Source organism: Rutilus rutilus, assembly GCF_951802725.1.
Source record: "Rutilus rutilus genome assembly, chromosome: 7".
Taxonomy (NCBI): domain Eukaryota; kingdom Metazoa; phylum Chordata; class Actinopteri; order Cypriniformes; family Leuciscidae; genus Rutilus; species Rutilus rutilus.
Genome location: NC_140221.1, coordinates 37,219,499 through 37,232,090, shown reverse-complemented (window position 1 = coordinate 37,232,090; position 12,592 = coordinate 37,219,499). Strand labels below are relative to the sequence as shown.

The 12,592-nt window shown below is 37.7% G+C and overlaps 3 protein-coding genes across 4 annotated transcripts; all 3 read left to right on the top strand.

Moving 5' to 3' along the window:
* Positions 1–563: 563 nt before the first annotated feature.
* On the top strand, positions 564–3,296 carry gatc (glutamyl-tRNA amidotransferase subunit C). 2 transcript variants are annotated; one of them, XM_084413598.1, is made up of 5 exons: positions 564–900; positions 1,050–1,100; positions 2,360–2,529; positions 2,791–2,894; positions 3,092–3,296. In XM_084413598.1, exons 1-5 carry the CDS (start codon positions 733–735, stop codon positions 3,151–3,153), a joined length of 555 nt encoding a protein of 184 aa, XP_084269724.1. In that variant the 5' UTR covers positions 564–732; the 3' UTR covers positions 3,154–3,296. The 2 variants fall into 2 exon arrangements, with proteins under 2 accessions (XP_084269724.1, XP_084269723.1); XM_084413597.1 differs by lacking the exon at positions 3,092–3,296 and having other exon boundaries at positions 2,791–3,085.
* A 339-nt stretch (positions 3,297–3,635) lies between these two features.
* Positions 3,636–4,493, top strand: LOC311293380 (uncharacterized protein). Its single transcript, XM_084413606.1, has 2 exons — positions 3,636–3,775; positions 3,885–4,493. Exon 2 carries the CDS (start codon positions 3,888–3,890, stop codon positions 4,356–4,358), a length of 471 nt encoding a protein of 156 aa, XP_084269732.1. The 5' UTR covers positions 3,636–3,775; positions 3,885–3,887; the 3' UTR covers positions 4,359–4,493.
* Positions 4,494–6,341: 1,848 nt separating this feature from the next.
* LOC311293379 (uncharacterized protein) lies at positions 6,342–7,088 on the top strand. Its single transcript, XM_084413605.1, has 2 exons — positions 6,342–6,449; positions 6,566–7,088. The coding sequence occupies exon 2, from the start codon at positions 6,569–6,571 to the stop codon at positions 7,037–7,039; it is 471 nt and encodes a 156-aa protein (XP_084269731.1). The 5' UTR covers positions 6,342–6,449; positions 6,566–6,568; the 3' UTR covers positions 7,040–7,088.
* Positions 7,089–12,592: the final 5,504 nt, after the last annotated feature.

Genomic DNA, 12,592 nt, shown 5'->3' with positions numbered 1-12,592 from the left:
TGTGTGTGTGTGTGCTATTTTATGTTAATAAAAATGTTATTAGAATTTAATTTATTTTAATATAAAAATATTATGTGTTATAATTATAATTATTTTTATTTATTTGTATTTAAATGAACAAGTTTATAATGATTATGACCACGGAATAAAACAATTTAAAATATAAATGATTTTTTTTTATCGCACAATTCTTACTTTTTCTCACAATTGCGATAGATAAAGTCAGAATTGCGAGATATAAACTAGCAATTGCGAGGGGAAAAAGTCTGAAAGTCTGAACTGCGAGATAAATCACAATTAGGCTACCTTTTTGTTTTGTTCAGTGGTGGAAACAAGCTCCCATATTCTCGACGTATATAATACAATATTAGTCATCCATTCATAAACATCTTTACCTTTGAATTGTGTGTTCTTGCTTTTCAAAAAAAGCAAATAAAAAAACTTCCGCCCGAACAGGGACTTGAACCCTGGACCCTCAGATTAAAAGTCTGATGCTCTACCGACTGAGCTATCCGGGCTCTTGCAGTCTTGCAAACACATCTCCTGTCAAAACATACGTCGTCAACTTTGAAAACTACAACTTCCGGAAATAGCCTATAGAAATGTAGTTGTTGCTGTTGTTAGGGTGAGGACGTCTGTAGTTAGGGGTCCTTAGCAATACTAACATCCATATAATCGCGTTTTAACTGACCTCACACAGCAACGTGACAGTTTTAGGAACGTGATTTAAACATGTTCTGTAAATGTGCGGCACGAGCTTCAAGGGCGCTGCGGCCTGCGCATCCTCGGTGTGGAGTATTGAAGCTGTCCGCTCTAAGCGCCACTGTATCGGCCAGCAGAACGTCCTGGTCCCGATTGACATTAAAACGGGAATCAAGTAACTCTGCCTGTGATTCCAAGGTAAAACGTGATTCATTTTCAGACCGTTGTGTTGGGATGAATAAATGTTTAAGAAATAAATGAACCCATCGATACGTTAACAAATATTTGTTTTATTTAACATATTATGCAATGCTTATAAACATTTCGCACCCTGTTCCAATCTTCAGGTTCCTCAGATACCCTCATGGGAGCCCATAGATGAAAATCAACTTCCACCGGTAATGCCTTTTTTTGCACACACGTTTTTTTCTGTACACTTAACGTTACAGTAGGCTAGCGGGCAGTGTGGCAAAAATGTAGCACGACTGGCGCAGGAGAAATACATTTGTTATCTAGCTTTATTTTGACGTATTCTGTACAACGTTTTTTGAACTTCACAGTAGAGGGCAGCAGAATACCAGTTCAGAATGTGAGCAGCACTCAACGTCACATTTAAACCAAAGTTTTAATGTAAAAAAAAAAATATATATATTGTTATTGTTCTCAGTAGTAGCTACCTAGTACATGTTGTATGTTACATGTTGTTGTAACAATGAAATATTAATCTTATGATCAAGCCAGCTCATTGGCCCCCAGTTTCAAACCATATGGACAAACTGTAATTAAAAAGTAGCTTCCTTGGGCTAACTTTTTTTTTTCTTTAAGTCAAAGTCATATGCAAGGCACTCTATGCCCCGGTTTCACAGACAAGGCTTAAGCATAGTCCCAGACTAAAATGCATGTTTAAGCTGTTTTAACTGAAAGCAATTTGCACTGACACTGTCAGTGCCATTGTTTTGTCTCAAAATGCACATCAGTAATGTTTTTTCCTTAGGCACATATATAAAAGCTTCTTAAATGTCCTAGTTGAATTATGGCTTAATCCTGGCTTAATCTAAGCCCTGTCTGTGAAACCAGGCCTGGGTCTGAAACCTGGGGTTGATCAGGCACATTACAATATTTCACATATATGATCTGTAACATATGGCTAAAAATTACAATTGAGGCAAGAATATTAAGGCAAATCAAAAGCAAGAGTGTATTCAAGACTACTACGACTATGAATTAGCATTTAATGTCCATACTTTATCTGATATGATACGAGCAGGTGTTAATCATTGCATCTTGTTGATTTCTTCATGTGCAAAATATATTCTAAAAGGAGTAAAAAGTTATTTATAATTTGTAGCTGTGTTATACATTTATTTAAATCCGAATGTATGCATTTTGTGTGTTTTTTTTTTATGTGAATGCTTTTGCTACAATTACTAGAAAATAATGTTGAGTCCATTTAATATTAAATAGTAAATGTACTTAGCCAAAATAGGCAAAAGAAAAATGTATTAATATAGTAAGAATATTATTTCTTAATTATGAGAGCATTTATAGTGTGACACAATTTTGCCTTATTAGTAATAAAAATAATAATTTTCTTTATTTGTTGAGGATTTAGTTTATTTTCCCAAAATTAGTAACCATGTTTAACTTTTCTTTGCAGGCAACAAGAGTCTCACCAGACCTTGTGGACAAGTTGGAGAGATTAGCCCTTGTTGACTTCGGCAGTAAAGAAGGGGTGGACTGTCTGGAGAAAGCCATTCGATTTGCTGATCAACTTCATGTCATCAATACTGAAGGTGTAGATCCAATGGATTCAGTTCTAGAGGACAGGTATTCAACGAAGCTCAGATCAATTCATAGCAGTTTGTTCCCGATACGACTCCCAGTCAGTTTAGACTGGTGAAATAACGCAATACTTTTTTTGATGGTGTTTTCTTTGGTTTTCTGATAATATTGTCAATGCAAAATGATGGTTACAGCCCTGATCTGCCCAACCACTCCAAGTATGTTTGCTCATAGTACAGTGTCAACATGTACATGTCACCATTTTACAGAAGCTAAACTTTTCCTTGAACTCCATGTTGTGTACAGAGACTTGTATTTGAGAGCTGATACTGTAACAGAGGGTGAATGTGCGGAGGAGCTGCTCCAGCTGGCCAAAAACACAGTAGAGGAGTACTTTGTTGCACCTCCAGGTAAAAAAAGAAAAAGAAAAAAGGAATTAACCAGAGATGGAAGACACTTTGATTCACCGTTTAAATTTCTAACTGTTTGTCCATCTGAGTAGAACAAAGGTGTTTTGGTTAACTTTATTGCGCTGTACTTTTTTTTTTTTCTAAGTAACCGAATCTGTGTAACACTCATAAATAATCAATCTTTCTTTTTAATGTAGGAAACATCCCACTACCAAAGAGAGAAGAGAGATCTGCTATGCTTAAACACTCTGAATTGTAACACTGGCTCTGACTTTGCGTTATAATAAATATTTATTTAGTATATGAATTGTGCTGTATCTGGAGTGTGGTAATGTTCCAAACAAGTTTTATGGAAACTATTAACATTCCCTTTATAGAGATAAAACAAAACAAAAACAAATTACAAATCAAACACAGGATAAACTAAGGAACCAACAAGAAGGGTATATCAAATAATAAATATATAATATATATTAATATTATATATAATAATATATAAATTATATCCTATATATATATATAAATTATATGAATCCTATAAATTACAACGGTACTTTTTTAAGGTAAATATATGCAGCCTACTGAAAGTTTCAGGATTTGATTTGATGTTACTGAACAGGAATGTATTGTTGATTATTCAGAAAGCTGCGCTGAACGTCCTGTCGATACTTAAGCGATTAGTTGAGAATGGAAACAGAAAGTGACTGAGTATGTTTTTGGAAAAAAAACATTATTTTCAGGCGGGGCTTGAGTTGATGCAAATATAGGCTATTCATGACATGACTCTGCTCACTGTGACCAGAGACACATAATTCCGCGTAATTTACCTGACTATTCAGCGAAAAGCCGTATTCAACAACCTATTTGCACAACCCAGCTCGGTAAGTTGCATAGCTTATTTATGATAATATTGCACATTCATATTAACGCTAATCTCTATAAACGCTGGTAGTAGTTCTTATGCTTTTATATTTGATCTCATCCTGGCAGATAATGGAACTGACAGTAAAACTGTTGAACGGAGATGTGAAGCGGCTGGTGGTGAACGGTGATACCACAGTTGGTGAACTCAAGCAGCTCATTTCTCAGAACTTCAATGAACCTCCTCACAAACAGAAGCTTTCTATCGTCAACGGTCACCGTATCAACCTTGAGGATGATTCCAGAACCCTCAGCAGTTACGGGTTGCACTCAGGCTCAGTGGTGATGCTGCTCATCACGAACCCTGCACCTTTCCAAGTGTTCGTCAAGAACGAGAAGGGCCAGACCAAAACCTATGAAGTTGATGTTGATGAGACCGTAGATCAGCTCCAGTCTAAGATCTTCTGCAAAGAGAGAGTCCCCAAGGATCAGCAGCGACTGATTTACAACGGCAGACAACTGGAGGCTGGAAAGAGTCTGAAAGACTACAAAATCACACCTGGAAGCACCATTCAAATGACTCTCCGTCTCAGAGGAGGTTAATGAAGGAGATCCGCGCGACCAGGATTCATTACTGATCCAACGTTTTATTAATGACTAAAGACTGCCAAAACATAGAAGTCTTACCGTAAGACACTTTTTAGTCGCTCTCTCGATAAGATTATCTATAGCCTATAAATGTACCAATGCCTAACATGTCTGATATTAGATTATTATTTAGTTTAAATTGTGATTTAATTTATTCATGTAATTGAATAAATTGATAAAATGTGGAATAAGAATAATCCTTTCTCACTGTTCCAGTTTAAGGTCATATGCGCTGGCCTTTGTTGTTATGAATGTTATGCATTATATTTTTATGTTGTAAATAAAATGTTAATACCAGTCCTGCAGTGTACATGTTTTATCGACTTACGATATTGACTTTTGTTACATTATTTTCCTGTTATCACTGTAAAGCTGCTTTGAAACAATCTGCATTGTAAAAAGGGCTATACAAATACAGGTGATTTGACTAGAGTAAACACAAAACAGCAGTACTAATCATTTTCATATTATGGATCACTGATGTAAAATATAGGCTATTGTATTAATACAGTAGTCTATGTATTTCCATTTTTAAATGAATAGGAGCTGATCACAAATGTACATTCATTTTCTTTTTTTATGATCAAAAATATGACTAGATTATCACTTGCTTCCCATCTCTGGCCTCAGACCATAACTCAACACTTCATAAACCTATTTGAATAAATGTAAGAAAAACAGCATTACAAATAATTATCTTTTAAAGCACATAACATTAGAGTAATAATGAACATGAATAACTTAAAGAGCGCTGACCTGTATCACTCGACTGCTGCAGATTCATTTTGGTGTTGATGGTGTTGCCATTGACACGCATAAATTTGAGTTTCGAACTGCTCTGAGTATAATGTCATGGGTTTCCATCTCTTCCAAATTACAGTATTTATGGCAAGAACGCAGCATCAGCTCATTGGTTTGGTTCAATAGGAACTGTAAAAGGTGGCTGCTGTTTGTTTACGGCCCTCTGTGACTGACGTCTGTCTAACTCTGCTTAGCATGAAATGCGCTGATGTGAAGAGACTGTCAACCAGCAAAACAAAAAATGTTTCTGGAACAAACTGCCTACACTGCCTTTAATGAAAACACTTCTAAAATCAGGAGATTTCAATGTCAAACCTCTACAAATTGAATAATCCAACCAAAATAATTTATAAATAAACTTTAACACTTAAGTTTTGTCAAGCTGTTTTGACATCAAAAGCATCTTAAGAACATTTAGAGAAAAGCTTATCCCAGGAAATAAACACAAAACTGCACTATAAATAGACTGTTAAGCACATAAACAAGATTGTCACCTGGGCCTATTGTGCACCACAGGTGTTTCGCATGCTGTATGACGTGCTCCACTTACCTGGATTTCCCCCAATCACGTGATCATGAGGAATGCCTTCTCATTCCAGTGATCTGTTTTCCTAATGCCTAAATGAAACTCAAGCAGACGGCTGTTTTTATGTTGATATAATATATATTATATATATATATATATATATATATGTTTATGAAACATCTATGTTGATAAAAAATGCACTTGTTAATGTAGATCACATTAAACAAATAGCCCTGCTTTTCCAGGTCTAAATGCTGAGGTTGCATACATTTTTGTAATATCCTAAAAAGAGCCTATAGCATACACAGAACGTTCTTTAATAATAATGTTTTATTTTTATAACCATAAACATTTCCTTTCCAGAAAGTTCTTCTAGGATCCAATTCCAAACAATGTTGAATAGCCTGAAGCAAACGCGATTTTTTTATAGCCTAATAAACAGTTATTTTTTTAATTTAACAGAATAAATGTGTTTTATGCCTATCGTAGCCTACTATTGTTTATTGGCACGTCATGCGAATAAGTGAGAATGGAAACAGAAAGTGACTACAGGTTTTCGGAAACAAAACATTGAGGCGGAGGCGGAGCATGAGTTGACGCTTTGTATAAATATTCATGCCTCTGCTCACTGTGACCAGAGACACATAGTTTGAGTGTGCCTTTATTCAAGAAACCAATTCAGCGAAAGCCGTAGCAGCCTATTTGCAGAACCCAGCTCGGTAAGTCGCATTATTGCCTACAAATATTACACAGTAATTTTAACGTTAATCTCTATTTTAAAATAAGTTTATGATGTTGTAGTAGTTCTAATGCTTATTTGATCTCATCCTGGCAGATAATGGAACTGACAGTAAAACTGTTGAACGGAGATGTGAAGCGGCTGGTGGTGAACGGTGATACCACAGTTGGTGAACTCAAGCAGCTCATTTGTCAGAACTTCAATGAACCTCCTCACAAACAGAAGCTTTCTATCGTCAACGGTCACCGTATCAACCTTGAGGATGATACCAAAAGCCTCAGCAGTTACGGGTTGCACTCAGGCTCAGTGGTTATGCTGCTCATCACGAACCCTGCACCTTTCCAAGTGTTCGTCAAGAACGAGAAGGGCCAGACCAAAACCTATGAAGTTGATGTTGATGAGACCGTAGATCAGCTCCAGACTAAGATCTTCCGCAAAGAGAGTGTCCCCAAGGATCAGACGCGACTGATTTACAACGGCAGACAACTGGAGGCTGGCATGAAGTTGCAAGATTATGACATCACATCAGGAAGCACCATTCACATGACTCTCCGTCTCCGAGGAGGATAATGAAGGAGATCCGCGCGACCAGGATTCATTACTGATCCAACTTTTTATTGACTAAAGATTGAACATGCCAAAATATAAAAATCCTACTGAAAGACACTTTTTAGTCGCTCTCTATAAAATTATTTATAGCTTATAAATGTACAGGCCTCACATGTCTGATATTAGAATATTTAGTTTAAATTAAGATTTTAAGTATTTATGTGATTGAATAAATTGATAAAATATGGAATAAGAATAATCCTTTCTCATACAGTTTTAGTTTAAGGCCATATGTGCTGGCCTATACCCTTTGTTGTTATATGAATGTTATGCATTATATTTCTATGTTGTAAATAAAATGTAAATACCAGACCTGTGCATTGTGCATGTTTTATTGACTTAGTATGGAGTAAACACAAAACAGCAGTAGGCTACTTCTAACAATTTCAAACAAACATTTTCATATTATGGATCACTGGATGAAAATCTAATAATTGTATTTCCATTTTGAAATGAATAGGAGCTGATCACAAATGTGTGTTCATTCATTTTCTCTTTATTTAAACCAAAATGTGACTAGATTATCACTTCCTGTCCTTGGACCATAACTCTGTACTTCATATAGAGTTAAACCTATTTTAAATGTAAGAAAAACAGCATTATACATAATTATATTTTAAAGTATCACTACTTTGTCTTGACAGAAAGATGTAGTTAAAAATAAAAAGATTGTTTTTATGGGGTGTCACAGGTGTGTCCCTTCTGTGTCAGGTATTAAAGGTAGGGTAGGCAATTTTCGGAGCGGCTAGCAATAGCAAGTCCCTTACCTTCAGAACTCTCTCCAAAGCCACACTTCGAAACACACGATCGCGCACAGCAAAGTGCCACGAGATGAGAGATGGCATTAAACTACCTCATGTCTCAAAGCACATAACATTACAATAATAATGAACAAACAACTTAAAGAGCACTGACCTGTATCACCTGACTGCAGCAGATTCATTTCGACATTGATAGTGTTGCCGTTAAAACATAAATTAGAGTCACAAATCGCTCTGAGTATATTGTCACAGGTTTCCATCTCTTTCAAATTGCAATAGTTATGGCGTGAACGCAGCATAAGCTGGTTGTTTTGGTTCAGGAGGAACTGTAAAAGGTGGCTGCAGTTTTGGTTGCGGTGCTCAGCCTCGGTGACTGACGTCTGTCTAACTCTGCATAGGCTCATGAAACACGCTGATGACGTGTGATGTAGTGGAGGTATGAAAAAACATACGTTGATGACATGCAGGTAGGACATCGTACCATTGCATTCGGACCGAATACAATGATTTAATGAACATTTTATGGTCCTACACCTTCCACAGACGATATACAGTGGGGAGAACAAGTATTTGATACACTACCGATTTTGCAGGTTTTCCTACTTACAAAGCATGTAGAGGTCTGTAATTTTTATCATAGGTACTCTTCAACTGTGAGAGACGGAATCTAATCAGAAAATCACATTGTATGATTTTTAAATAATTAATTTGCATTTTATTGCATGACATAAGTATTTGATCCCCTACCAACCAGTAAGAATTCCGGCTCTCACAGACCTGTTCGTTTTTCTTTAAGAAGTCCTCCTGTTCTCCACTCATTACCTGTATTAACTGCACCTGTTTGAACTCGTTACCTGTATAAAAGACACCTGTCCACACACTCAATCAAACAGACTCCAACCTCTCCACAATGGCCAAGACCAGAGAGCTGTGTAAGGACATCAGGGATAAAATTGTAGACGTGCACAAGGCTGGGATGGGCTACAGGACAATAGGCAAGCAGCTTGGTGAGAAGGCAACAACTGTTGGCACAATTATTAGAAAATGGAAGAAGTTCAAGATGATGGTCAATCTCCCTCGGTCTGGGGCACCATGCAAGATCTCACCTCGTGGGGCATCAATGATCATGAGGAAGGTGAGGGATCAGCCCAGAACTACATGACAGGACCTGGTCAATGACCTCAAGAGAGCTGGGACCACAGTCTCAAAGAAAACCATTAGTAACACACTACGCCGTCATGGATTAAAATCCTGCAGCGCACGCAAGGTCCCCCTGCTCAAGCCAGCGCATGTCCAGGCCCGTCTGAAGTTTGCCAATGACCATCTGGATGATCCAGAGGAGGAATGGGAGAAGGTCATGTGGTCTGATGAGACAAAAATAGAGCTTTTTGGTCTAAACTCTACTCGCCGTGTTTGGAGGAAGAAGAAGGATGAGTACAACCCCAAGAACACCATCCCAACCGTGAAGCATGGAGGTGGAAACATCATTCTTTGGGGATGCTTTTCTGCAAAGGGGACAGGACGACTGCACCGTATTGAGGGGAGGATGGATGGGGCCATGTATCGTGAGATCTTGGCCAACAACCTCCTTCCCTCAGTTAGAGCATTGAAGATGGGTCGTGGCTGGGTCTTCCAGCATGACAACGACCCGAAACACACAGTCAGGGTAACTAAGGAGTGGCTCCGTAAGAAGCATCTCAAGGTCCTGGAGTGGCCTAGCCAGTCTCCAGACCTGAACCCAATAGAAAATCTTTGGAGGGAGCTGAAAGTCCGTATTGCCCAGCGACAGCCACGAAACCTGAAGGATCTGGAGAAGGTCTGTATGGAGGAGTGGGCCAAAATCCCTGCTGCAGTGTGTGCAAACCTGGTCAAGAACTACAGGAAACGTATTATCTCTGTAATTGCAAACAAAGGTTTCTGTACCAAATATTAAGTTCTGCTTTTCTGATGTATCAAATACTTATATCATGCAATAAAATGCAAATTAATTACTTAAAAAATCATACAATGTGATTTTCTGGATTTTTGTTTTAGATTCCGTCACTCACAGTTGAAGAGTACCTATGATAAAAATTAGACTTCTACATGCTTTGTAAGTTGGAAAACCTGCAAAATCGGCAGTGTATCAAATACTTGTTCTCCCCACTGTATATACATATGAATACATTTAGATCACTTAACTTAGTGATTGCTATCAGGATGTGAGGAGACTTCCAACCAGCATAAAATAAAAAATAAAAAAAAATTCTGGAACAAATCACCTAATGAAAACACTTCTAAAATCAGGAGATTTCAATATCATATCTCTACAAATTGAATAATCCAACCAAAATAATTCATAAATAAATAAACTTTAATACTTCAGTTTTGTAGCATGTAGCTGTTTCGACATCAAACGCCTCTTAAGAACATTTAGAGAAAAGCTTATCCCAGGAAATAAACACAAAACAGCACTATAAATATACTGTTAAGCACATAAACAAGATTGTCACCTGGGCCTATTGTGCACCACAGGTGTTTCACATGCTGTATGACGTGCTCCACTTACCTGGGGCATGTTCAAGTTCAAAACGGTGCGCAACGTTTTGCTACGGTTTCCGGGTTGAACGTCATGTTACCTGGAAACGGCGTGCACCGGTGTGCAACGGGGTTTGAGATACGTTTTCTCTTGTTTGGTGGGTGTGTCAGAACTGCAGTCCAATCAGAGCTGGTAAGTCCCGCCCCCTTCGCTAACCCCGCTGGACCTCTAGGTTGAAAAATCGTCAATGCAAGTGAATGGGAGAAAATAATAATTTTCTGGTCCCGTTTGAATTGTGCCATGAATGTGAACATATGTTGTCTGTGATTTTTTTATATAATCTTTCATGTTACGAGTTTGACAGTATGGTATGATTCTTCGGCTAGCAGTTGTGGAAAAGACATAACGAGAAAGACTACATGTCGCCTTACCCGTGGTTTTCGCCAACCTCAACGATTTTGTCCTCTCCCTGAAAGAAGGCGGTGAAGTGCACCAAAGACACAGCCATGTTTAGCGGGATCTGTGAGCTAGTGTGCGAATGGTGGTGACGTTTCAAACGCGTCGAAAGCAGCGAAGAGTTGTAGTCCACAAAGTGCTCTCACACAAAGTCTAACCGTATCAAACTTCTACCCGCTAAATTGTAGCATTCTTCACACGAAAGATTATATAAAAAATTCACAGACAACATATGTTCACATTCATGGCACAATTCAAACGGGACCAGAAAATAATTATTTTCTCCCATTCACTTGCATTGACGATTTTTCAACCTAGAGATCCAGCGGGGTTAGCGAAGGGGGCGGGACTTACCAGCTCTATATAAAGCACGCGATATTAAAGTGAACTCGCACAATGAGTTCAAGAAAAGTAATTTACAAATGTGTTTGATGCAGCTCGGTTTACGCAAAAACTGAGGATATTAGAATACATGTTTGTCGAAAGTTTTATTGTAAAAAATATAGGATATCAACATAATGATGTAGTTGTTTATATTTTTAGCTTCATTGCAAGTGTAGGCCTATTGGTATAGAAATAAACAATGGTAATTAAGTGCTTTTCCTAAAAATGAGAAGAAAATACAGGGTATTAAAACAGTAGGCTATGACCTACAAATAAAGTCAGTATGTGAGGCTAAATAGATGTGTTTTAGTCTGAATTAGGTAAGATGAGTGCTTCCATTTCAGTTTCCACAAATCCCTTCACTCGATTGGGATGTTCTCTTTTGTTCTGGGTGGCAAGTGCAGTAACTGTAACATCGGGCATATTTTGTAGTATTAAACACATATTTATACCGACTTCATCAGGCTCAGAAAATTCTTCACAAAGAACACAAAGAATGGCCTTCTCAGCTGCCATAGTTGCAACTCTTGCGTCATCAGAACAGTGTGTTCAACGCATCACCGTTTCTGTTTAAAAAACGTTGTGCAACGTTTTGTCGGAGCTGAACGCAGCCCTGGATTTCCCCCAATCACGTGATCATGTGAAATGCCTTCTCATTCCAGTGATCTGTTTATGTCTAAATGAAACTCAAGCAGACGGCTGTTTTTATGTTGATATAAAAATATATATAGGCCTATATATATGTTTATGAAACATCTATGTTGATAAAAAATGCACTTAATGTAGATCACATTTAAACAAATAGCCCTGCTATTCCCATGCTGCAAATAACCTACAGAACGTTCCCCTACCGTTTCCAGTCTAATGCTGAGGTTGCATACATTTTTGTAATATCCTAAAAAGAGCCTATAGCATACACAGAACGTTCATTATGCCAATGTGCAATAATTATGCCATTATGCCAATGCCAATAATTAATTCTACATTTCCTGCCAGGTGTCAGCTTTCAAATGAGATCATACTTGTGCTTTTAGTAGAAAGGGTTCATGAACTGTATCTGTTTCAGTTTGGGTAGCCTATGTCATTTCTGGGGATTTTTCAAAAGTGGGGTTGCAGCTTAACAGGTTAATAATTATGTTTTATTTTTATAACCATAAACATTCCTTTCCAGAACGTTCTTGTAGGATCCAAACAATGTTGAATTGCCTGAAGGAAACGCGGAAAATTTTATTTTTAAATTTAACAGAATAAATGTGTTTTCTATGCCTATCGTAGCCTACTATTGTTTATTGGCACGTCATGTGAATAAGTGAGAATGGAAACGGAAAGTGACTACAGGTTTTCGGAAACAAAACATTGAGGCGGAGGCGGAGCATGAGTTGACGCTTTGTATAA